The 24,975-nt window shown below is 48.5% G+C and overlaps 1 protein-coding gene across 3 annotated transcripts in view; it reads left to right on the top strand.

Moving 5' to 3' along the window:
* The window catches only part of SNX29 (sorting nexin 29), a 425,148-nt gene that overhangs the window by 192,845 nt on the left and 207,328 nt on the right, over positions 1 to 24,975 (top strand). For all 3 annotated transcript variants that reach the window (XM_074322948.1, XM_019715145.2, XM_074322949.1), the window contains one exon: positions 613 to 719. In XM_074322948.1, the coding sequence (XP_074179049.1) occupies positions 613 to 719 (107 nt within the window). The remainder of the gene's footprint in view (positions 1 to 612; positions 720 to 24,975) is intronic.

Here is a 24,975-nt window from a genome sequence, read left to right as displayed (position 1 = left end):
CCTGGCCCCACCTTTTCTCTTCACTTCACCTCCCAATACCGTTAATTCTCGCGCTGACCTGGGAGCAGGTCTCTGGGTAAGACATCTTTGCATTGCCATTATGCATTGGTTTGAGAGGTTTTTTTCTTCCAGAAGCTGCCTTGCTTTCACTCTTAGTACAGTTTATCAACGCCACTTCTTAGTGGCTCTGCATGTACTCTGACCCCACTACATGGGCTATAGGCGGACGCTACCTCACTGGCAAACTTTATTGTTGGAGGAAAAGAAATTGGAGCCATATGAAAGATGCCGGTACAGGCCCTTCTGTCTCGCCAGTGCCTTGTCTGTCTCCCCCTGGAATGGGAAACAGTGACATGAGTCCCCAGACTCCTGTGCCTCTGTCTCTGTGACAGTTCTTCCATTTTTAAATACAGCTTATCATTTACTTCATTGCACTTGGGTGGAAAATGTTGCAGTGTCAAAGCAATTAGTATTGTGATTCTTTTTCCCCTTAAAAAAAAGAGCTTTCTCTCTAGAGAAGCCATTTGGAAAAGTTTTTTTTTTTTTTTGGCTGAGAGAAGAATTTTTGATTACTGCTAAAATATGTGTGGAATGCCTTTTCTTTTCCTACAGTTGTACCAAATCTTTGGAATGTTGATGGAGAAGTAACGGTCACTGAGCAGAAGCCGGGAGAAGTCTCTGAGGAACTGGCAAGCTCCTATGAAAGAAAGCTCATTGAGGTAAGGCTGAGAGAGGCTGTGCCTTCCTTGCAGATGGGGTGCCCTGGGGACTTTCCAGAAACAGGCCCAGCCTGTTAAACGGACGTTAGCAAAACAACCAAAGCATCGCACTTGGTTAAGAAAAGTAAGAGCCGGCTCTTTGAAACGTATCATTTAATTGAGATTTTTGGGTACCTTTGGCCAGGAAATAAGAGAGAAAACATAAATACGTAATGTTAAAAATAAGAAAACAAATGTACTTTTGGACTTGGAGAAGATTAAACACAGGAGAGAATACCACATGCAGCTTTGTGCTGGTAAATGTGGAACTATGGATCAGGTGGGCTATTTTCTAGGATAACGTTTATTAAAATTAATTGAAGACGAGGCCGACTATCTGAAGGTACCAAAAAACGTGTGGAAGAAAGTTGTAAAAGTAACTAAAGAACTGCTTCCCTGGAAGGTAGCAAGTTTCATGGTGAGTTCTAGGAAACCCTTCAAGGTGTACACAGAAGACCTTTGCTGTTTATATTTCCTTAAATCATTCTCTACAGTTATACCTATGTCTCTATCAATACTTATATCTGTCCCTCTGGATTTTGGTTCATGTGTGCTTTACTTTGATATTTAAAAAGCCTGACAAAGATACTATAAGAAACGATGCTGTAGACTAGTCTCATTTGTGCGTAGATGCATAAAAATTTTAGAAAAATACTAATCAAATTCAGTCACATATTAAAGGCACAGTCCACATAAAAATGGGGTTTCTTTAGAATTTCAAGGATGGCTTAATGTTAGGAAATTCATCAAGTCAGCTCATTAATAGGTCAAAGGAGAAAAACCAGGTATTGATCTTGATCGGTACTAAAAAGTCGCTTGACAATGTTCGTCATTGGTGCCTGATAAAAATATTCTTGGTAAATGCAGAATAAATGTACTTCTTTGATATGATAGTGTTTTTATTTTTTATTTTTTATCAGAAACCATTATCACCATACTCAATGGTAAAGCTGGGAGGCTGAGTTTTTGATTAGGTTACTAATATGTAAAATATGTATAGGTGTGTGTAGTAGTATTTGGTTGTAGTATTTGTTACCAGTCATCTGGGTTTGTGTACACACACATATAAGTACACAACTGTACTTCTGAGTTATTGTCGGACCCCCTTGCATTGTTTCCCATCAGCTGCCAGAGGGTTAAGTGTTGAACTCCCTCATCAGAGGGAGCGGTGGTCGGGTGTAGATTTGTCTTCTAGCCTTAACTTCTTTTCCTGTCCTGGTGTGATTTCCTCACCCCTGGAGGGATCCATAGAGTTGATGGATGGCTCTCGTCAGCATGCTGATCTTTGAGGTTGAAGCAGAGACGGTCCCCCAATGAGGGCATTTACTACCCCAGATTGATTTTTCTTCCTTTGTTTTGGTTGTGAAGTGAGAGCCTGTCAGTGAGCTTTCATCTGTGAATATCATTAGCATTTCATTACAGCAAGACTTGTGCTGTTAGCATTCATGGAGCCCTTTACAACGTTCTTTGTGATGCTTATCTGTCATTTCATTCATGGGTTGGTTGGCATTTACCAAGAAAGAGTTGTAAGCACGTGTGGGAGTGGAATAATGAAAGAACGTGGGGGGACAGTTGAGGTACTTCTTTTTCTATTTCAGAGGGGCAAACACAGAAGAAACATTTAAATTTAAATAACATAACTCTTTTAAATACCCCAATGGTGGAATTACTCTTCTGTGTTTCCTCCCAGTGAAAAGGGAGTTCCTGAACATTCTTTCTCTAGGTGTCTCTCCAAGCATTAAAACCACCTCACCCATCTGCACACACACACTGCACATTTGTGCTCAGTGACCTGGAATCCAGCCCCTCAGACAGCTCAGAACACAAAGTCAAGACTGTAAGTTATCTTTCAGTAACTGGGGGCGTCAGGGGCCAAGAGTGGAGGGTAGAAAGATGGTCTTGATGCCCAGTGATGGTGACTTTTGGAAGAACGGGAAAGAGAATGCTGGCAGGTGTAGGTTAATCTGGTCCGGGAGAAACGCTGATACAAACACGGGATCTTTAACAGCCACTGTAATACTAGCAGCTGGCTGTTAGGCGCATACTTCATTTCCAGGCTCCGTGCTAAGGCTTTTACACAAAGTGACTCATGGAATCCTTAGCTGCGTTCCTGGAGGAAGAAACTGTTCACAGACAGAGTGTTGAGCAGTTAAGTAACTTGCCCAGCATTTCTCAGCTGGTAAGAAGCAGAGTGGGATTCGAATCACCTGCCATCTAGCACCAGAGCCCAAAGCCATCAGCCTTCTGCTCTGCTCTGGAAGGCTAAGCTCCTTGAAGAAACAAAAGATGAACTTGACAGAAGGGAAGGCAGTTACTAGCCGTGTCTGGGAGAATGAATGGAAAGAGGTGAGGAAGAAAGCTGGCTGTAGATGACCGCAGTTTGCAATTGGGCTGGGAGGAGGCTCTCCCACTCCCAAGTTACTGCAGAAGAAGGTGTGGTGTCTTTTGTGCTTGGAATTACCTGCTTCCGAAGCAAATCGTAATGGAAAGCCAGGCTGGGAGCCCCGTGAAGGGATTGTGAGCGTTGTCTTTTAGTTGTATATTCATTGCCTAACGCGGTTCCTGCGTGCAGTAGGATTTCCAGGAGTATCGAATGGAGTGACAGTCCATTGAATGGATTCAGCTGTTCAGTGTCATGTTGAAAGAGTGCTCGATGTGACTTCTGGAACCCCAGATTGAGAAGGAGTCGTACCAAGGCCCCCACGATAGCTCGGAGCGCCTTGGTGGGAAGGAAACGGGGGTTCTTTAGAGGAGGTACACTTTCTTCTGGCACTCAATCGAGGGGAAGGTTTAGCTTGGAGAGCCTGGGGTGGCATAGAGTAACAGACAGATGGATGCCTCCAAACTCTCCTTTGGCACGTTTACTTGGTCCCTCCTGTGTGCAGCCTCTGGCGCCCCTCCTGCACCTCCAGTGCTTCCCCTACCCTGGGAGCAGGAGACGTGATGGTTCGAGGAGATGAGCCACGGACGGTGCAAGGTTGCAGCAGAGAAGGTCCCCAACTGGAGCTTCTCGAGTGTTCCCTCTTTTTCTTTGGGGATCTTAGTGATGACACTCAGAATTTCTTTGGTGAACTTTCCATCCCTCTTGAAGATGTAGACATCAGAGGACATGGATGGATCTGTTCTGAGAGTCCGCTTTACCTCTCTTAAGTATAATTTCTTTGGTGTAGACTCATGTCCAGAGATTTTTCCATTCTTTTCCAGCATTTTGCCATCAAGAAAAACATAAAATGCCGGTGGCATTTGGACTTATCTTGCATTTCTTCGTCACCACCTTCTGTGGCCTGGTCGTGTGTAGAGACCACATGGGACAGACTGAGTTCAGATTTGTCCCTTACTGTCATGTGCTCCTGGGCAGGCCACCTGAGCTCTCCAAGCCTCAGTTTCCCCGTCAGTGAAGCGTCGTCAGCGATATACGTACTTGGAGGGAGGCTTTGAGGACTCAGTACAGGGTCAGTGCCTGCAGCAGACGGGGGCATGTTTATGCTTCTCGTCTCCCGTCTGTTCTCATTTCCTTTGCAGGAATGACCTCCCCCATTATTGGCCGTCTCTCTGGCCAAGTCCCCACTTTGGCCCTGGGGTGGCGTGTGACCTGAGCCAGGGAGACGGGGCTCTAAGTCCTGACTTACACAAGCGTGGCTGAAACGCTCGGGAGCCATTTACTCAGTGGCGGGACCCTGGTACCTCTCCAGACGTTCCTGTGTTGGCCTGTTCTCCTTCTGGACCCCCCCCACTTTTCTGTCTGCTCACAGTAATTCCCTGGTAGCTGAGGCTAGACCCGTACTGTTCCTCGCCCCAAAGCTCATGTGTGTCTTCGTGTCTGTGCATGAACAGTGGGTGCTGTTCCCGTCGTTTCTCCTTCACTCTCTGCTCACCAGGCCACTCTGTTCTGCCCCGTGGTACTGTCCCGAGTCTGGCCTCACAGCCCCGTGTCCCCGCTGTGTGCTCACCTGTGCGCCCCCTTCTTCAGCGCCACCAGCCCTTGCTCTGTAAACAGATCTTTGCTTCCTCCCAGACTAGCTGGTGCTCGATTTTTCAAATTATAGGGTACTTATCATTTACTGTGAGTGTAGTTAGTCTCGGAATTTTGGCTCATGGGTGACATAAATGGTATATTAGCTACATTTATTGTCATTTTGATGGCAGAGTTACTATTAATGGAAAAGTAAGCGTAAGCATCAAGCTGGTCAAAAATGCATTCATTATTACACACCGTAGATAACTGAATGTGCTCGCCGTTCCGATAAAACGTAGAAGTTCCTGCAGCGCCTCAGACCTCGGGGGCAGTTCTGCCAGCAGCGCTTGCTGCATAAATTGGCACCAATGGATTCCAACACTCTTGATGTATCTGAGAATCATTTTTATACAAAAAAGGAGGCTTTTATATAAAATGCCAGATTCCAGGTAAGGATTCAGGAGAAAGAACTTTAAGCTGAGAACAAATTGAACTGATGCTCAAAATGGAAAGTATGATGTGACTTTGTTTTTATTTACTTTTATTCATACATCCAATATATGTAGGCATGGACAGAAGGATCTCATGGGCTTTCATGTACTCGTCACCAACTGCCACAGTTGTCAACTCGGGGCCAATCTTGTTTCAACCAGACATCCTCTTACTTTCCCAGCTTCTCACAGTGGTTTGAAGCAAATCCAAAGTACAACACTGATTTCATCTCACAGTATTTTGGAATGTATCTCTAATAAAATATAAGGGCCCCTTTTTAAAGAAGAAAAACCCCTATAATATCATTAACATACCTAAAATTTAGCAATAATCCCTTAATAGCATCAAATATCTGGTGAGTGTTCAAATTTCCGCTTCAAACAAATGTTTGGATAAGATTCTGATGGGGTTCGTCCACGTGTTCTGACTGGTGAATTGACCTCTTAAGTCTCTTTTAATCTACAGGCTCTCTCATCTCTGTCTTCCCTCCCCTCCCTTTCTTCTTTGCTTGTAATTTATTAGTTGAAGAAACTGGCTTGTCAATCCTGGAGAATTTCTCCCACCAGTGTGTTTTGAGGGTCTATTATGTGCTTGGTGCTCTGTGACCTGTGGGGCTTTGGGTGACGTTTATGTAAGGAAAAGAGCCATCAGACGTTGATGATGACAGCGTAGTTGAGGGCTTATTCTGTTCTCAGGTCCTGTGCTAATTGTGCTACATGGGATTGTCAGATTTAATGTTCGCCGCATCCTTTCTGCTGAGGAAACTGAGGCTTGGACGTGAGTCACAGGGCTTGCTGGTGTGGAACCAGGGTGTGACCCCAGCTGTCTGACTGCGGAGTCCGCGCTCTTCCCGTTGACGTTTCTCTGTGTCTGGCGAGAAATGGGAATCAGGCCTTCTTGCATGGCTTTCACTTTTAACTCCAAGGAGAGCCGGGCCCATGAAAGGCTGAGGGAAGAACCCCATTCAGACGTGGAGAATGAAAGCTGGGAGGGGGCTGGGTCCCTAAGTGAAAACTGGGACTATTGGATAGGAAATGGATGCCAGACAGGCAGGCAACCACGGTCCACTTTAGTGCTCAGTGAATGTTTGAATGAATGCGTGAATGAATGAATGAGTAAATGAACAAATGCCAGATTAGTGGATACATTGAACAATCAACCCTCTCCTTTGCCTTAAGGGACTCACAGCCTACTAGGGAAGTTAGCTTCCTAAAATAGTAATTTATAGCGGCAAGTGATTGCTGAACCAAAAGAAATAATGCAGGAGAGAGGGGGATTAACTCTGAGACCTGGTGGTGGAGGAGGCATGGTTTGCTGTCTCAGAGAAGACATTGCAGAACTGGTCATTTCTAAATGGGCTTTGAAGGTAGAATAGGAGTTTTTCCAACGAGGAGGGGAAGGGCAATTGGATTGCGGGAACAGCATGTGCAAAAGTTTGGCCAAGTTGTCAGGAGGCAGGCAACTGACTGATATGTGGCAGTGAGACAGAAGCCAAACGCCTTTAGATTTTCTTTTTGTTTGCTCTCTCGGTTTGTCATTCTTACTAGAGAGAGTCTTTTCTGTTTCAGGTGCTATGTTTCTTTTTCTGAAAGTGATGGGATTAGAAAGTTTTCTCTTTCATTTGCCTTTTCCTCTCTGAGTCTCCCTGACACAAGCATACATGGACTGCCACATCCCACACCCCCTCACTGCTGTTGGTTATTTGATAGAAATTTCTTTATCAAGTTCAGCCAGCCATCTTCTGACCTTCAGGAAGATGGAGGTTTGTGGGTCAAGTCAGTGGTTCTGGGAGACTTCTCCTTTTTCAGGCTCTGTACTTTGGTCCTAAGGGACGGCACCTGAAGACTTCCCGTTTGTAGCAGCTTGGCTGGGTCTCCCTGGGAAACATCTGGTGAAAAGTGTTGCCTGAGAGTGCCTGTCATTTCCAAGTGGCTCTTGATGTGTGATAGTCAGACTTGGGACTTTGCTTCTACTAGCTTGGTGTTCTTGTTTGTGTCATTTAAAGGAGCTAAAACCTTCTGTCACCTCCCTGTTCTCTTCCACTGAGGGGCTGACACAAAGCACAGCGGCTCTGGTGACAGGCTTGCAAACCTTATATCTAAGAATTGCTGCTAACATCCATCTGAGCAACTCTTTTATGTGGAATAAGTGGAAATCTCCCCCAAAGTGGCTCGCTCACCTAGAAATGAATGAGTAAATGAATGAATTGTGAAATACAAATTACACAGTTGATACCATTAAGTAAGCACCTACTATGTGTCACACACTGGACTGAGGCATCGCATGCATCCTCTCGTTTAATCCTTACAATAACGGGTCAGGAAACTGAGGCTCAGAATGGTTGAGTAGAATATCCCAGTCACACAACTGGAACTGGTATCCTAACCCAGTTCTGAGAACGGCACTGGCTGGGATCCTGCCCCGCCCCGCTAGTCACACCTTGCCTTCATTTACAAAGGTGTCACTGAGATTTGATGGTCCTTGCTGGAGGTTAAGCTCACCAATTCTGTTTCCCGGTGCATTTTATGACTGTCTTGCAGCTTGAAATAGACTCAAAATTGGACTTGGAGTGACACTGAGGTTTTGTCGCTTCTCCTGGTTCATTATAGTGCAAATTAATCAAATGAATTATGTAGCTCAGCTAAGAACCTGCTTTGATCCAATAGCTCTGTAGAAAGGAGTTGAATATTTTTATTTAATCCACTTTGGGGGTGTGTTTGAGTGGATTACAAGACTGTAAAGCACAAAGAATCCTGTTTTGATAATTAATTTTGAGCCATTCTTTTGGGTGGATATCTTTCTCAGTAAGCTCCTTGTCAGGTTGGCTGGTTTACCTTCGTGCAGTGTGTACACTGGTGCCAGGCGTTTTTCCTAGTCTGTTGGTGTCATTTGATGTGCTGGCATTACTCTTATCCCTGTTTTATAGAGGAGCAAACTGAGGCATGGTGAGATTTATTGATGTCGAGGGTCACATAGCTAATTGGCAGCAGAGCCGGGAGACAAACTCCAGACCCGAAGCTCATAACGACTTTGGGTCCTTGAATCCAGGCTCAATGCAGCCAGAACCCCGGGGAGGAGACGTCTCCCCATTCCCACCTCCTTGGTTCTCCACTCCTGCTTGTCCTGGGACAGACTTGACCAGAATAACGAGCAGTGGGGTCCTCGGTTCCCTTTAAGGAAACCCACAGCCCAGCGCAGGCAGAGGTTGGCCTCCTGCCTCACTGGAATCCACTGTCACCGCTTTCCAAGACCTGCGTGTTTCAGACTCATCCTCAGGGCAGTTCGGAGAGGCTGCCAGGCTCCCTGGACCTGCCTCCACTTCCTACCCACCTCAGCACTTTCCTTCGCCAAGTTGCCCACAGCTTTCCTAGCTTGGTTTTTTCAGAAAACTACTCTGTCTCACAACTCCCTTTGTCGCTGATTTTGTTTTTTTCCCCATTAGCAGCCAGCTTTTTCCGCAGCTTCCGTTGACGAAAGTAAATTTTACCTCTGGAACTGCTGAAGCAAAGAGCTGAATATATACTCTACCTCCTTAGGCTTCCTCGGTGTGACTCACAGGTTCCATTTTCAGTCCCCAAAACTCAGCTTTGCCAGGGCAAACTGTCAGCCTCTTTTTTTTTCTCTTCTTTTTACAGTGGCCAAGAACTTTAAGTTTCTTTAACCTTTGTGGAAACTTTAAAATGCCCCAGTTCACTGACTTCTCTGGGTTGTGCAGGTGACCCTGTGGACTGCTTGGGGCAAAGACTATTTCTTCAGCAAAGGAGATTGAAATTGGATTCTGCTGAGTTTTCGTTTTTTTCCTACACCTTCCAGGTGGTTTCAAAGAAAGATCCATTTTTAACAATGTAAAGATAGGGCAGGGAGAGCAATGTTTCAAAAACTTGAAAACTTTCTTTTTCTACAAAGACCCGCTTCTGTGCAGCAGCTTTCTTTCATTTCCAGGTGCCTGAGATGAATGCTTCTGAAAATCAGTCTTTTCGATTCAGGTTTTCTCCCCTGAACGAAGTGTGTGCTGTGGTAACAGCCCAATCCCTGCTATGTCGTATGTAGAAATTAGTTTTCCTTTGTGAAGAAAACTAGATTTAAATGCTAACATATTACCTTTTTGTCTTCTTGAAAAATCTTTTCTGCCTTTGGTCATAAAAGCTTCTAAAATTAATGGAAAATATCCCCCATCCTTGTGCTCTGGCTCAGGAGGAAAGCAAGGTATTGGTTTCTCTGTAAATAGCATAGCAACCACCTTCCTGGTGCTTGAGGTTTGAGCTGCTCTGATGGCATATGTTTTCAAGCAAAAGCGGTGGTCAGTTTGGGTAGGAAGTGATAAAACTGAGTGGATTTAATTGGTTGTCAGCAGTTGAAATGCCATTTTGTGTCTGGAACTTTGTGCCGACAGCCTTTATGTACGTAGGGAAAGAAATATAAATTTTCTACAATTGTTGACAAAACAGAATCATAACAATTTTTTTTTTTTTTTGGTGTCACACTTTACAGTTTCTAGATCACGGGTCAGCAAAGTTTTTTGTTTTATAAAGGCCACATGATAAGTATTTTAGGTGTTGCAGGCCACACACGTTGTTGTAGCTACTCACCCTGCCTCTGTGGTGTGAAAGCAGCCCCACGCAGTTTGTAACAAAGCGACATGGCTGTGTTCTAATAAAACTTTATTGACCAAATCAGGCAGCTGGCCAACAGGTGGAGTGTAGTCTCCATTCCATACGATGCTCCTGCTTCGTGATGACGGTGGGGTCGTGCTGGGAATACTGCTGTCAGCTCCTGTGTGGAGCGCCTGTCGGGCCAGGCAGTCTGCATATTTAGTGCGGATAATACGTGCATGAAGGGTGAGGGTGATTATTGCTGCTTTACAGAGAATGCAGAGAGGCTCAGCTGTGTTCTAATAAAACTTTATTTATGAAAATGCATTTGCAAAAACTAAAAATGGAAATCAGTGCCTTCAGTTAAGGATACCCACTTCTGTGTGTTTTTCTGCACCGACGCTGTAATTTTCTGTTTATTGCGATTGATGATCTGCTTTTCTGTCATTTTGGAAACTCTCCGTTAGAGAATATCTTTTACAAAGCACAGCGGGCTATCTCGGAGCCACGTTTTACAGTGAATGCATGTTGAAAGAAATCTCGCCATTTTCTGAAAGCTTTTCTAGTTCAGGACGATCCATTCTGGGCTCTTCAGGAGAGCGGCCATTTGCACATCGAAGGTAATTGGCTCAGTCACATTCTCATGTCACTAGGAATAAAAGTAATGTGATCGTTAGGGGAAAAAATCCAGGTAAGTAAAGAAAACTCACTTGCAGCTCATCCCAGAGAAAATCACTGGAGACACTTTTGGGTCTGTTATGACATTTTGTTTCCATGTATCAATAGTATCATCATATAAATATGGGTGCTCACATAATGTACTTATTTTTGACTGGGATGTATTGGATTTTTCAAACGTGGGATCATAATCTCTGCAGTTTTATCACCTTCTGTCATTGAAATCAAGTCCCCAGTCTGGAGGCGATGTCAGTCGCTTAGTAGCGCCATTTCCAAGTGCATTGTGTGACCTAACAGGTTGTCAGATTTTCCTCCAACCCCACAGTACAGGGTAGGGCTCTGCCTTTGGGCACAACCACAGACGTCTTCCCTCCGGGTTTGCGTGAGTAGGTATGAGGTCAAACTTTCTGCCATCCGAAAGTCTTCAAAAACTCATTTCTAAGAAATGGTCTTCACGAACACCTGCCTGAAGGTCACAGGGTCTGTTCCCGTGAGGCCCTTTTGTCCTTGAATTAAGCTAGCTCATGGGCAGGAGCCAGTGGGGCCTGCAGTGTTTTCCTGCTTATAGAATTATTCTTCTGCAGTTTCCCGTGAAGGTGTCAGCCTGTGTTGAAGGCTACACACCAGCAGCTGGTAGACCGTGTCCAGCCCACATAGACTTGGTCCACATAATGTTCTTTGTACATTGGAATTCTGTGGCCAATATCAAAATCGAGATTTTCAGCTCCACCCCAGAGAAACACTTGCCCATGGGCCCCAGGAGAGACACACAGAGTCATGGCTATCGCATTGCTCACATGGCAGAAACATTCAGTACAACTCAGATATCCGTCAACAAGAGAGTAGATTTAAAACAAAAAAGTGGGGCATAGCTTAGAAAGCAGCACAGTAATGAATAAAGACCTGAAAAATGTAGAATGGAAGAGGAGCTAGGTGAGGGATGTTAGTTACTCTTTTGGATACTTGAACTATTTCATAATTAAAACATTGGTTTATCGTGAAGCGTTGGGCCCAAATTCCTACATAGTAGCTGTTGGCTGGAGCTGAGTCACAGCTCACCCATTTTCAGTGGCATTTGAGCTTTGACCTCTGGCCTTGGGATGTTAGGACACAGAGCCTGCTGACAATCGTCATTCTATTTTCTGCAAGCATGTAGTAAGGATGTTGCTGATTATTTACGGTACGTGTCCTGTGAGTAATTTCTATGTGAGAGCAATTTCTCTCAGGTATAAGTACTAGGAATGAGCCTCTTGACTAAGTAGTCAAGTCTTTTGGATGCTCTGAATGCTGTCACTGATCATATTTTCTTCTTTGCCTTGGCTGCTAGGAAGCTCAGAGGCAAATGTGGGCTGATCTTTGGTTAAGATGGAGACATTGTGTCATATGTTTTCGATTCTAACATTACTATTGGCTTCATCTGTTCCCCTACCTCTTCTCTCTCCTTTATTTCCTTGCTTAATTTTGAAATACAATTCCATAAAGAACTCTTTATAAGTGGCCATATTCTTTTCTGGAAAAAGAGAGGATGTAAATTAAAACTCTGATTTACCTAGAATGATGGCAGAATATGGGTTTGTGAGAACCTTCTGGAAATCCGAGCTTTGTCCAGAATGTATTATTCACAGAGCTGCCTTGATCGTCTATTTCAGCCGTGTGAGTTACTAATTTTCCAAGAATGAGGATATAATTAAAATATACTTAACTCTAAAATGCAACCGAACATAATTTGATCTTCGATAATTTAGAAAGCAGTTAAGGAACTTGCCACGCTTCAAGGCCATAATTACGAACATCAATTATCATAGTGTGACACTATAAAAAAAATGTGGTAGTTTCAGCTTTCTGATTATTTGAAATCTGTGGGAACTAGAATTTAGAGTCTACGCGTGCAGTGTATAGATAGGTCTTTCGCGCCCACGCATGTGAGTAGTTCATGTATGAGTTCATAGCTGACAGGGTTCATTAAAGGGGAGGCAGGAGGGTCGTATTGGAAAGAGTTTAGTTCTCCCGACACTTACCAGGTGGTGCCGACCATGTGTTGCGTGCTGGAAAAGTCTTTGCCTTTTGGTTTGATGCAAAATACAGGAATGCAAATAGATGTATTTTTTTAAAAGTGGTGAGTGCCTTGGCAGCACAGATTGGCCTCTTACCTCAGCATGAAGTGGGGGTGGGGGGTAGTGAAGGAGTCACTGTGCTGGGAAGTAGCACGTCCACTGGGAGAGAGAGTGTGGGTGGACGGGGGTATGGAAAGCTCTAAGAAGGCCCGAAACAGCCTGCTTTGCGTAAGGGGCTTATCTCCTTTTTCATCCTCATCCGCTTGGTGATAGCGGGGGTGGTGTTATTGATGGAGGGGATGGAGGTGATGGTGATGATGGGGATGGAAATGATGGGGATGGAGATGATGGGGATGATGGTGATGGTGGTGGTGATGGAGGTGGTGGAGGTGATGGTGATGGAGGTGGTGGAGGTGATGGCGATGATGGAGGTGTTACTGATGGACTTGGCCATGCTGGTCCTTACGATGGTGACATACGCCCCCACCTGTCAGCAAAGTGCTGCCACCAGCTCCTGGTGTCCTTGTCGTCCCCAGTGCCCTGGACCCTTTGGCCCCGCGGCCCACCGGCCACCTGCTCTGACTGTCTTCCATCCAGCAGCAGACATGCCTCACGGGGGTGCTGTACCTGGCAGGCAGGAGCCTGCTGCTCACCTGTCCCCACCCGCTGGCATGCTCCCCGCTCGCCGTTCGGGGTGGCCGCTGACACATGCAGCCTCTGCTCTGTCTCAGATGGGTCAGACTTGTGAACATTTTCTCACAGTGTCTGGGCTAGTCCCGGATTCGCCTCAGGCCGTGTTTGGGAACGATTTTGGTTTCTGAAGTCCTGTGGTGACGCCAGTGTACCCAGAGAGTGGGGTGTGAAGAGATGGGCCCCCCCTGAGAGTTCAGGGCCTACTGGAGTTGTGTGCCGCTCACAAGACCTCTGGTCTGGACGAGGCGCTCACTGTGTGAGCTACTGAGCAGAGAGGGTCTCACTCTGACCCAAGGTGCTCAAATGGGGGCGATGCACAGCTCTGCCCCCCGCCCCCCCACTTCTAGTCGATAATGTAATGATGCCCCTCGGGAAGCCCTCCTCCCCGAGCCTCATCTCCCAAGTGCCCCGCCACTTCCCGTCATGCTCTGGCGCCCTCCCCCACACCCCATTTTCTTCACAGCGCCGGCACACACGTTTATTTGGGAGCCATCTGTCTTCATCAGCTCGCCTGTCTGCTCTGTGAGAATGGAGACGGCTTCGCTCGCGTGTGACCCCGGAGCCCAGCCCGGTTCCTGGCATGTAGGAGGTTCTTCACAGACACGTGTTGAATGACTGAGTGAACAGTCACAAGGCCTCCTGGAGGAGGGTGCCACTGTCCTCGGGACAGTGAGGCGTGGGGACGGACGTGCACCTTTCAGTCGCTTGTGCCTGTTATTATCTGGCTGGCAGTGTTGGTGGTTTGGAGAAACTGGAAGAGTTCCCTTTAGAAAGGGCAGTGGAGTTGACAGCTCCAACGGAGGTGTCGCTTGGTGCCCTTGATCGTCCCTGACCTTGGCCTGAAGTCCGTGTGCGTCCTTTTTGCCTGGAATGTTCTTCCTGAGGCCTGTGGCTCCTCAGCCTTCAGCTCTGAGCTCTCACTTCCTCGAGAGGGAGCTGCCGACCGCCCGAGCTCAGAGAGAATTCTCAAACCCTCCACCTTACTTCCTTCAGCACCACACAGCCTGAATTACCGTTGCCTTGTTTCTTGTCTGTCTCTAGTTGCAATGTGGGCTCCGTGGAGCAGAGACTGTGGCTGTCACTGCTGTGTCCCTGGCCCCTAGACCGGGTGAGCAGCATAGGTGGGCATGTTTAATGAGGGCACTGATTAAATGAGTTACTGGAGGTGAAGGGGTTACAACAGTGCCTGGCACCACTTATGTCTTTGTTTGAAGAAACTAACTTGGGGTCTTAGCATCGTCTTTCCCGTGAGCTTTTGAAACTGAGGTTCTTTGACTCTACTTACGGTTGTGGCTGAGCCGAAAGGAAAAGCCAGAGGAATAGAAGCCAGGCATGTCTTGGGCCCTCGATAGATCCTGGTGGATAAAAAAGTAACACAAATGGCACCACTTTGTCTCTACAAGAAGGCCTGGGACACCAAAGTCCCCTGTCTTCTGAGCAGTCCTTGAGTGGTGTCTGAATGCCACTGGAGGGTGTCACAAACCACGTGTTCTACCTGCCACCTTGCCGTGGGGCTGGCCTGTGACAGGTGATTCTGTTCCCTCATTTCCTGGGCATCTCTTAATTACAACTTCATGGCCTTGTGCTTTTAATCTCTGGTTTCCTGCTCTGAAATCTTCCGAGGCCGCTCTGGCTGACTCGGGGGAGTGACGAAACCACTGGGGATCGCGAAGCGAGATGGCAGTATCCGTCTGCTTAGGACTGGGCTCCCGTGGGGTCTCGTGACTGAGTCATGGGGGGAATGAGGACTGTTGTGCCACCTTCACCAGCAGGAGCCTTGCTGTAGCCCCGGAGCCAGCAAACTTCTGCAAAGGGCAGATGGTGAGTTTTTCAGGCTTTACTGATTTGATGGCCCGTGTTGCAACTACTCAACTCTGCCCCTGTAATCCCAACGCTGCCAAAGACCGTGTGTCGGCAAATGAGGTCGGCTCTGTTCTGTAAGGGCTGCATGGTGGCCTCCCCTGGTTCCCATGAGGAAGCCCTGACCCCAATGTGACTGTGGTGGAGACTGGGTGTTTAAGGGGGTCTTTGAGGCTAAATGAGGTCATCAGAGTGGCCCTAATCCACTGGGACAGGACTGGTGTCCTTATAAGAAGAGGAAATTTGAACACGAAGGGGCACCAGGGCTGTGTGCTGACAGAGGAAAGGTCACCCGCAGACACAGCGAGAAGGTGGCCACCTGCAAGCTAAGGACAGGGGCCTCAGGAGAAAGCAGCCCTGCCGACACCTGGGTCTCTGGCTCCCAGCCTCCAGGACTGGGAGCAATTGGCTTCTGTTGTTTAAGCCACCTCGTCTGTCGTGTTTTGTTGTGGCAGCTCTAGGAGACCAATACAGTTCTAATAAAACTTTATCTATAGAAACAGGTGGTGGGCTGGATCTGGCCCATGGCCTGTAATTGGTTGGCCCTGCTCTAAACCACACGAAAGAAATCAATAGGAAGCGTTTGAGCAGATGTTCCGGGCTAAGTGCTGGAGGCCTAAGGGAATAAGCCAGACGCACGTTCTCTGCTGCAGCGGAGATGGCGTCCCAGTGGAGGAGACAGTCAATGAAAGCACAAATAGCCAAACCAGTCTCTGTGTAAGAGCCAAGTGGTCTGAAGAAGCCACAGCGTGAAATGATCAGGGACTGCTGGGACCGGGTCAGGGCGGGGCAGTGGTCAGGGGGCCCTTGGAGGGATGATGCTGAAGTACAAAGGTCTAGGAGTGGAGTGTCCCCCCAGAGAGCCAGTGAAGGTCAGACGCCAGAGGCAGGAGCCAGCTCGCTAGGTCGGGCGGACAGGCAGCAGCCTCGAGGGCAGAGAGTTTGGGGTGGGGTCCCCAGGGATGGGCTGACTTGTGTTTAGACAAGCGTCATAGGCAAACGCCCTTTTTTCCGGAATCAAGCTCTTATTCTCTGTCACCTCAGGGGCCATCCCTGCCCACTTTGGGTCACTCCCTCCACACCTCACGGTCCTCACTGCCACATCCCCTGCCCATCCCAACGTCCTGCCCCTTTTGCAGTCAGAGCAGACGCGTCCTTCCTTCTCCTGTTTCTCTGCCTGCTTTCCCCTCTTGGCTCTTTCGTGCAGCCGTGATCTGGATCGAATGACAAGGGCAGGGCTGGTGCATGGTGAGCGGGGAAGACGGTGGAAAGTGAGACCGTCTGTGGGAAGTGACTGGAGGGTTCTGAGCAGAGGCAGCTTTTAAAAGTCTCATTCTGGCTGTTGGGTTGGCAGCAGAGCACAGAGCAGTGGCTCGGGCAGAATCCCCAGGTCCCCAGGGGCTTAAAGAATCACATTTTATTATTTCCTTTATTAAAGGAAATATGACTTGTACTCTTCTTGCCCAGCTTGCTTCCTGCCTGCTCTGTTTGGAGGAAATCTAATCACAGTCACTTTTTTGTTTTTGCTTTTCTCCCAGAAGTTTCTCTTTCCACCTTGGCATTCCGCAGGAACCTGCGTTTCCCAGGGAAGTCTTCTGCTCCGCGGGGCGTGGCCGCAGCTGCTCCCAGTCTCCGTGCCTGGCCGTCTGCAGGCAGGGGACTCTCATGGGGGCTGCCAGTCCCTCCGGGCCATGCTTGGTCACAAGGACATGAGCACAGGCCCCCAGTACATGAGGCACCCCCCACGTCCCCACCTCAAGGTCCCGACCCCTTATCCCTTCTCCTCGGCCCTGTCTTGGCTCTTTCCCGCAGCCTCAGAAATAACCCTCCCTTTCTTTTCCTGTCCTTTCTTATGGGGGGGGCTTAGTGACTCATCTAGAGATTCTGGGGAGCTTGGGCCTTGGGACCCCAGACCCGAGGACCACGCAAGAACTGATGGCCTTTCCTAGGTGCTATCTGGAGACCCAAAGTAACAGCGGGTCTCCTGTCTCCTAAAGATGGGAACTTGCTGCTTGTAAAGCCACAGAGAACGTGTTGTAGGGTTTAAATGTCCATGTCCTGCTATATGACTTTGTCACCTTCTCAGCTCGTGAGTAACTCAGTGTACACTGAGTTGTTTACTACCTGACATCGTCTGTGAAGGCAGACTAAGTGTGTATTCTGCACCATTGTATGCATACAGTAGACACTTAATAATGTAGAATGAATGTGAAATGAATCAAACAGCATTATTAACTAACTGGGCGACACTGAACACATTCCATAACCTCTAGGCCTCAGTTGCTTCAGCTGCAAAATGGTTATGAGAGTCATTCCCTTCCCTGTGTTGGGAAGTTGAAATGAAATAATGCCATGAAGCGTTTGGCCCAGGACCTGCTACTGTTTATCAGCGCCCTGTGTTTGCAGCTGCTGGGCTGGTGGGGGGCACGCTCGGTGTAGGTGGTAACACGACAGGCTCAGCAGTAGAAATCACAGTACCGTCGTCCTACGGATGAGGTTCGGCCTTGTGTTTGGCTCCGTGCTGGCTGTTGGCACTCTGGGCTCTCAGCAGTACTGTGATCGAGGCACTGCTGGCCCATTTTACAGATGAGCCACTGAGGCTGAGAGCATGAGTCACTTTCCCAGAGACTGCACGCTGAGTGTGGCAGGAAGCCAGTCCTGCGTGGCAGAGCTGCGACTGAAAGTCACGTCTTGCTCAGAGCATGCACACACTTGGGAGCCGTCTTGTTCTTGCTGGAATTAGCAGCCAGGGGGCCCTGGCTGGACCACAAATAGCAGCCTTGGATCAGGCTGAGGCCCGGTGGATAGTGTTACTCTTGGTTCCCTCTGAGCAATAGGAGGCCCTGTGGGCACCGAGTTTTGCCCCATCTCGGTGCCTCATCCGTCTGCTCGAGCTGGGTGGGAAGCAGCGGGAGGCGTGCTGGCTTTCAGTCCCCGGGGGCAGATGCACATGTGCCTTGGGTACAAACTGCTGCTTCTGGTGCAGAGAGAAGCTAGTCGGGAAGGCAGAACGGTGCCACTTCATTTGTGTTACTTTTTAGCAAGAGAAAAGGGAGGGGCCCGGCAGCTAGAAGCTGATTTCTAAGGGTGTGCAGTTTCTCCCAGGGCAGTAGTCAGGGGAGTTTAAAAATTTGGGACATCCCACCACCTCACAGGGATCCTCATGAAAGTACCCACAGCATTTCCGGCTGCCATGTGTTGAGCGCCGTTGTCCTGAGAATATGAATGGCAGTTTATCTCTGATGCTGCATTGACTCACCCCAGGAACCGAGTCAGGTAGTGATTGCAATACCCATTTCAAAGACGAGGAAACTGATACCCCGGGAGGAGAGGAAACAATACCGGCAGCAACCAGATGAAGTGTCTGCTCTGTGCTTTGCATGTGTTAGCTCAGGTCCCCACAACAGCCCAGCGAGGTAAGCGTCACGTCTTGCTTTGTGGACTATGACACATTAAATCCAGAAGCATGAGAACAAACACTCTTTCTCTTGGAAATTTCCTGGACGGCAGGGACTGCTGGGGCTCGACCAGAGTTGGTTCTTGGTGGCAGGTTTCTGTGATCTCCTGCACTGGAAGAATCAGGATGGTGTTGAAATGCCCCTTCCTGCCAGCTCCAGGCCAGGGTGGTGTCTCTCTTCCCTCCAGTCACCAACCCCAACACAGGACATACGGCCCCGGTTCAGCACTGAGGCAGCCAGTGGCTCCAGACTGACTCACGATGGTGAAACCATTCTTTAATCAGTGAAGTTTTTATCGATTGACTGGTGACTAAAGCAGACGGGTCCAGCTTACCTTCTAGTGGGGCAGACAGAGAGGACAAGGGTTTGTCCCAGCATTCCCGACAGAGGACCCGAGATAGAGCCTGTAGGCCAGTCACGCTGGTGGGTTGGCTTAACCTCGTCGTATGTTGCTCCCTGGAGCTGGGTGAGGAGTCTCTTTCACGGAATTCCATGGGGTCTCCAGTGAAAAGCGGGCGCCATCGTAAGGAAGGGCAGGGAATGAATGGACGCCGGGGAGGCCACCAGGGTGTCACTACAGATCTCTTGAGATTCCGCCCTGTGGGAAAGCACGAGGAGGCTAGTCCAGTTCATGCCTGTGCTCAAGTTTTTTTACCTGGAACGTGGGCCTGCCTCACAGCGTGGTTGGGATTCAGTGGAATCGTATTTTCAAATCTTTCCACATGTAATATGCAGTTGATAAATGCAAGCTTTTATCATTATCGGTAAGAGTTATTTTAGCTGTCCCATACTTTGTAAGAGATACTTTTAGCTTAAAAATACTAACATGGAGGTTGATTTTAATTGCTTTTTTTTTTTTTAAATAAACAAACTGATTCCACAGAAGAATGTAGCATACTTTCTCAGTTCCTCCAGGAGGCCTGAGATCACACTCGTCTGTAGAGACCCACATTGAGCCGTCATAGTATATATTTTTCTCCATGTGAGTACAACTTTGTCACGAGTCCATCCTCTTTGTCCACATCCCATGGCCCCTTGGGGGTCCCATTGCTTTACATGGAGGACGATACCCTCAGAGCTTCAGAAAACAGGATGGCCCATCACTGGTCCCCGGATGCTGCAAAGGTAGGCCTCACCAACGCAGATGCCAGCGAGGTGCAGGCTGGTGGCATTCGTGAGGGACGGTGGCCATGGGAGGACCGGGAAGAAGGCAGGTGTGTCCACAGTGTGGCTGTCACTCAGCCCCAGCAGGTTCCTGGGCTGCGGAAGTGCCCTTTGGCACTTAAATGTGGGCATCTGGCTAATGGTGTCTTTCTTTCAGTTGTATTGGGTGAGCAACGCCTACTTGCCATCTCAGTCCTGGGCCCTTCTGTTAATTGACTCCACCCCCCTTTGTTTTGCCCCCATGTGGTTTACCTTGAAACTCAAGTCTTGGCTCTTGGCTCATTTCATAGCCCCTTTGATGGTAACCAATGCATGAGCACAGCTCAGAGCTGACACATGGTCCTCTCGACCTAGGAATCCATCTCTCTGGAAAATTACTGAAAACTCCCAAGCTGCCTAGACATCTGTTTCTAAAACCCCAATAACTCCATCAGGTAATGAAAGATACTGAGGGAGATTAGAACAGTAGAAACAATGGCAGGAGAGTTTCAACCAGGACACAAGCTCTGAGTGAGTTCACCCCCAGAAGGCTTTCTTTCCTCCCTCTGGCCTTCTGTGTAATCTTCCATAATGGCAGTTGCATCACAGCAAGGCTGCAAAACGACTGCCCTGTGAAAGGTGCAGAAAACGTGTGACGGTTCCGAATGTTCAACTGGCTTTCCTTTGCGAAATTTTGCCCTTCGCTAGCAACTTATCCCATTTCTGTAGTTCTGCCGGCCCCTCCCTAATGGAAAGAGAGAACAAAACTCCAAAATGTCTGCAGGTTGACGGTAGCCTTTCCAGCTGGCCTCCTCTGAAGGCATTTGTAAGAATGAGGGCAGCATTGTTAGAATGTCACAAGGCAGTTATTTGCATGGTATCGTCGCAGATTTAATTTGACAAGGAACCTGTGCCCAGGAAGAAGGATTGGAAAGCCAACGCGAGGTGATTTGGAAATGGTTTGCTTTGTAAAAATTAGTTAAATGCATTCTGGCAGCTCTTCTTTGAAGGTTAATTGCGATACCGATTGTTAGGGAAAATCTAATTAATAATAACAGGAAAAACACCTACATTTCAGTAACACTAAAGTTGTGACAAGCACTTTATAAAACCAAGAATTCAACAGTAAGGCTTAGAATGGATCTTCCTTCCACCCTGTGGCCCATTGTTCCCAGGTGGTGAAGCAGATAAAATGCACTAATGAAATATTTGGGAAGTGCTTTGCTCATTCTTCTGATTTATTATCTTGTGTGAGGCTGACGTTTTGGCAATTTGGGAGAACAAAACGAGCTGCAGAGATTAGGTTTGTTCTTCCCTTTATCAGCAGGATTGTATCTCAATACAAGTCTTGTCTTTCTCTTTTCTTCTGTCTGGGTGTGCGGGGCAGTCAGGGTTGGGGCTTGTCCTGGAGGCGGGGAGGTGGGTGGGCATGGCACGGGGTTACGAATCCACAGCAGGACTGGCAAACTTTCTGAAAAGGGCCAGATGGTAAGTAAGGTCAGCATTACAGACATCTGGTCTCTGTTGCATCTATGGAGCTGTGCGGACGCAGTCAGACAACACAGACGTGAATGGGCATGCCAATAAAACTTGACGTATAAAACCAGGTGGCAGGGCTGGATTTGGCCCATAGGTCATAGTTTGCCAACCCCATCTAGAGTTGGGAATTCATTTCATCAATCAGCAAAGGCTCTGAGCAGAGATGTTCAGGAGTAACGATGGCAGCAGAATATGCTGTTTGCGTTCTTATTGTGCGCTCGACAGCATGCTACGTGCCTGAGCCAGATGGTTCCAGTTATTTCTTACAGTCACCCCATAAGATACGTGCTGAGCTTATTGGTGTTCTGCTCAGGAAGATGTCAGGGCTCACGATGGTCCGTACACGGTCGTGGTCACAGTCACGGCTCATAACTGGCGGGATCAAGCTTTGAACCGGACATCTGATCACGGCTCGTAATTGGCGGGATCAGGCTTTGAACTTGCCATCTGACTCGCCACCCCCACGTGCTCCCCTGGGGCGAGGCACATCCATAAAGACAGTCCGTCTGGAACTGTGTGTGAACAATGGCCAGGACACGTTATGTCTGCATTAAAGCATTATTATAGTCTAAGAAGAACCAGCTGGTGTTGAGGGAGGCAGGAAAATATAGTATTTCCATTTAAATAAAATTAAATCAGACCTTGCCAGAGACCCAGAGGCATGGACTATTCCCAGAGTAGCTAACAAGGTCTCAGTTTTTAGAAAGTTTTCGTATGGAACTCACTAACACAGGTAGAGTCATGGGATTCCAGATAGACTGTCAGCATCCTGCCACGGCATGGGAGCCATAAATAAATTTGACTGCAGAGCAGTTCTTGGCAGGAATTTAAAAAAACAAAAAACAAACTAAAAATGCAAGCTGACAGCAGGTGACACGAGCCTCTGTGCGTACTGTCCTGTCTGTCATGGTGCTGCTGCGCTCGGCCAGGGCAGGTTGGCTCGAGGTGCTGGCTGCTCTGGGTCGTGGTGGCTCTAATACTGTAAAGTCATATCCTCTTCGCAAAAAGTCATTGGGATTCTGTGTTTTCTCTTTGTCGGGGGTTTACATTTAAACCGGGGGGCACTTCTTTGTGTATTCTGAAGGGATTGCAGGTGAGAGATCATTTGCTCTCCCATTTATAGCTTGGAAGACCGAGGTACAAGGAGGCTGTGTCCTCCCGCCGCCGTCCCCTGCTGCTGGCACTTCAGGAAGCCATCGACGGCCAAGGGACTCATCACAAATTCAGCCAGGCCTTCGAGAATGTTTTTCTCGATTTTATCTTCTTAACCATCCTAGGCAGCAGGTAGCAGCAGATGCCTTTATAATCAAGGGCACTGAGTATATGACACTGAGCGTACATGATGTCACCTCCTCAAGGCCACCCAGCTAGTAGATGATGGAGCTGGGATGGAAAACTAGATTTGTCTTCCTCCCAAAAGCCTCGTTTATGTCGCAGTGCCACATCGTCACCTGCATTCCCACTGGTGATTCGGTGATCTGAGCCAAGCTGGCAGTGTCTGAGCAGAGCCCAGGAGATCCAGCATGGCCGGCCAGAGCAGTGGGAGCCTGGTCAACCCAACAGGCTTTGCTGACCTGTGACCCCACCTGGGGCTGCTGGTCCCCACTCCCTTCCAGACCCTCCTCTGTCACCTTCCTCCTCTTTCCCTGAGCAGAGAGCCCTTGAGGAAGGTGTCCTAGTTCGTTTGGGCTGCTGTAACGAAACGCCGGGTGGCTTATAAACAACAGACACATATTTCTTACACGTCTGGCAGCTGGTAATTTTAAGGTCAGGGTGCCAGTAGATCCATTTATTGGTAAGGGCCTGCTTCTTGCTTTGCAGATGGCCACCTTCTCCTCATAGCCTCACATGGCAGAGGGAGAAATTGATCAAGCTTTCTCGTCTCTTCTTACAAGGGCACTGCCATGGTCTGCATGTTTGTGACCCCTGCACCCAAATTCATACATTGAAAACCTAATGCAAAGACATGGTGTTAGGAGGGGGGCCTATGGGAGGTGGTTAGGTCACGAGGGCAGAGCCCTCAGAAATGAGATTAATGCCCCAATGTAGAAGCCCGAGAGAGTTCCCTTGCCCCTTCCACCATGTGAGGACACAGCAAGAAGTCAGCAGCCCACAACCCAACCAGCGCCCCCACCAGAACCCCACTGTGCTGCTTCCATGGCCCTGGACAACAGATTTCTGTTGTGTACGAGCCCCCCAGTCTGTTGTGTTTTGTTACAGTGGTGTGAGCAGACGAAGACAGACAGGGATCCCCCTGGCCATCTCCCAGGGGCTCTGCCCTCGTGACCTAACCATCTCCCAGGGGCTCCACCTCCTGACACCATATCACCGGGGGTTAGGTTTCACCAAACGATTTTTTTGGGGGGCAGGGGGCCAGACATTAAGTCCATAGCACCAACTCACATCTCAAGTGGAGGAGTGGGAATGAAGGTCATTCTCTGTGGAAACAAGTCCTGGAGTTCCGATGTCCTGGGATGTTTCTTCTTCATTTTTTTAACATTTTAAAAATGCTTACAGGACACTTCTCCTGTCTCCCCACAGCCACACATATTTATCGAGTGTTTCCTGCGTGTTGGGCACTGTTCCTGGCACTGGGGTAGAGCAGTGGGCACAGCAGATGGAAACCACTGCCCTCCTGCTGCTTACCTCTTGTGAGGAGAGCGTCCTCATGATAGTAAGGGCTGTGTGAGAATCAGAACAGGGTAGGCAGTGGTGGGAGGGGGGAGAGCTTGTTTACGTGGGCTGGGCTGGGCAGGCCGTGCTGACAACGTAATCTCAGGATGAAGGCCCATGGGTGGGGCGGATGGAATGCGCAAGGTGGTTCATCTGGGCGAAGGAAGTCCTGTGCAAAGGGGACAGCAAGTGCAAGCGTCTTGTGTTTATAGAACAGAAAGGAGGCCGGTATGACAGAGAATGTGGCGGGTGGGTAGGAGCAGAGATCAGCGATGTCAGGGCCTGGTCAGATGGTATGGATTTGGCTTTGACCCGGCGGTACAGGGAGCCACCAGCGGGTTTTGAGCAGAGTGACCAAGTCAGTGTGCTGGCCACTCCGTTGACAGCAGATGGACGGTGGGCAGGGCAGGGGCCGCGAGACTCCTGGGTGCTCTTGCAGGAGTCCAGGTGAGGTGGCCTGATGGCTTGGACCAGTGCACAGACGAAGTGTGGGGAGATGGCAGGGTTCTGGGTTTGCTTTGAAAGGAAAGCCATCGGAATTTGCTGTGGATTGCACGGAGAGAAAGGAGAGTCCCAATGACTCCAAAGTGACGGGGTGGAGTGAACGGATGGCTGGCAATTATCCTTCATGAGATGAGGAAGGCTGCAAGGGGGGCAGGTCCGGGAGGAGAATCAAGAGTTTGGTTTGCAGACCATTTGCTTTGTCGTCCGGGATGCTTGTTAACATCGCAGTGCAGCTGTTGGGTAAGCAGCAAGGATGTGTGAGTCTGGGGTTCCCAGCGGGAGGTAGAAATCAACCGTCATCAGTGTACGGATGGTATGTAAAACCCCGGGACTGGCTGAGGTCATCGAAAGAGGTTCTTACAAATCTCACTGTGAAAAAGAAGGCTTGCAAACATCTCCTAAGCCATTTGTCCCCAAGCTTAATGAAGACGTGAAGGATTGTCTGCCTGTGCCGGCGAGGGTGGACTGCCTGGCAAGACAGAACAACTGCCTGCTGGGGAAACCCTGGGATCTGGCGGTCCGTGGCGAACAGCTGCCACTTTCAGCATCTTCCCGCATCCTCCCAGCTCTGGAACA

The sequence above is a fragment of the Rhinolophus sinicus genome, linkage group LG18 (genome assembly GCF_036562045.2).
Source record: "Rhinolophus sinicus isolate RSC01 linkage group LG18, ASM3656204v1, whole genome shotgun sequence".
NCBI classification, from domain to species: domain Eukaryota; kingdom Metazoa; phylum Chordata; class Mammalia; order Chiroptera; family Rhinolophidae; genus Rhinolophus; species Rhinolophus sinicus.
This window is presented reverse-complemented; position numbering and strand designations above follow the sequence as displayed.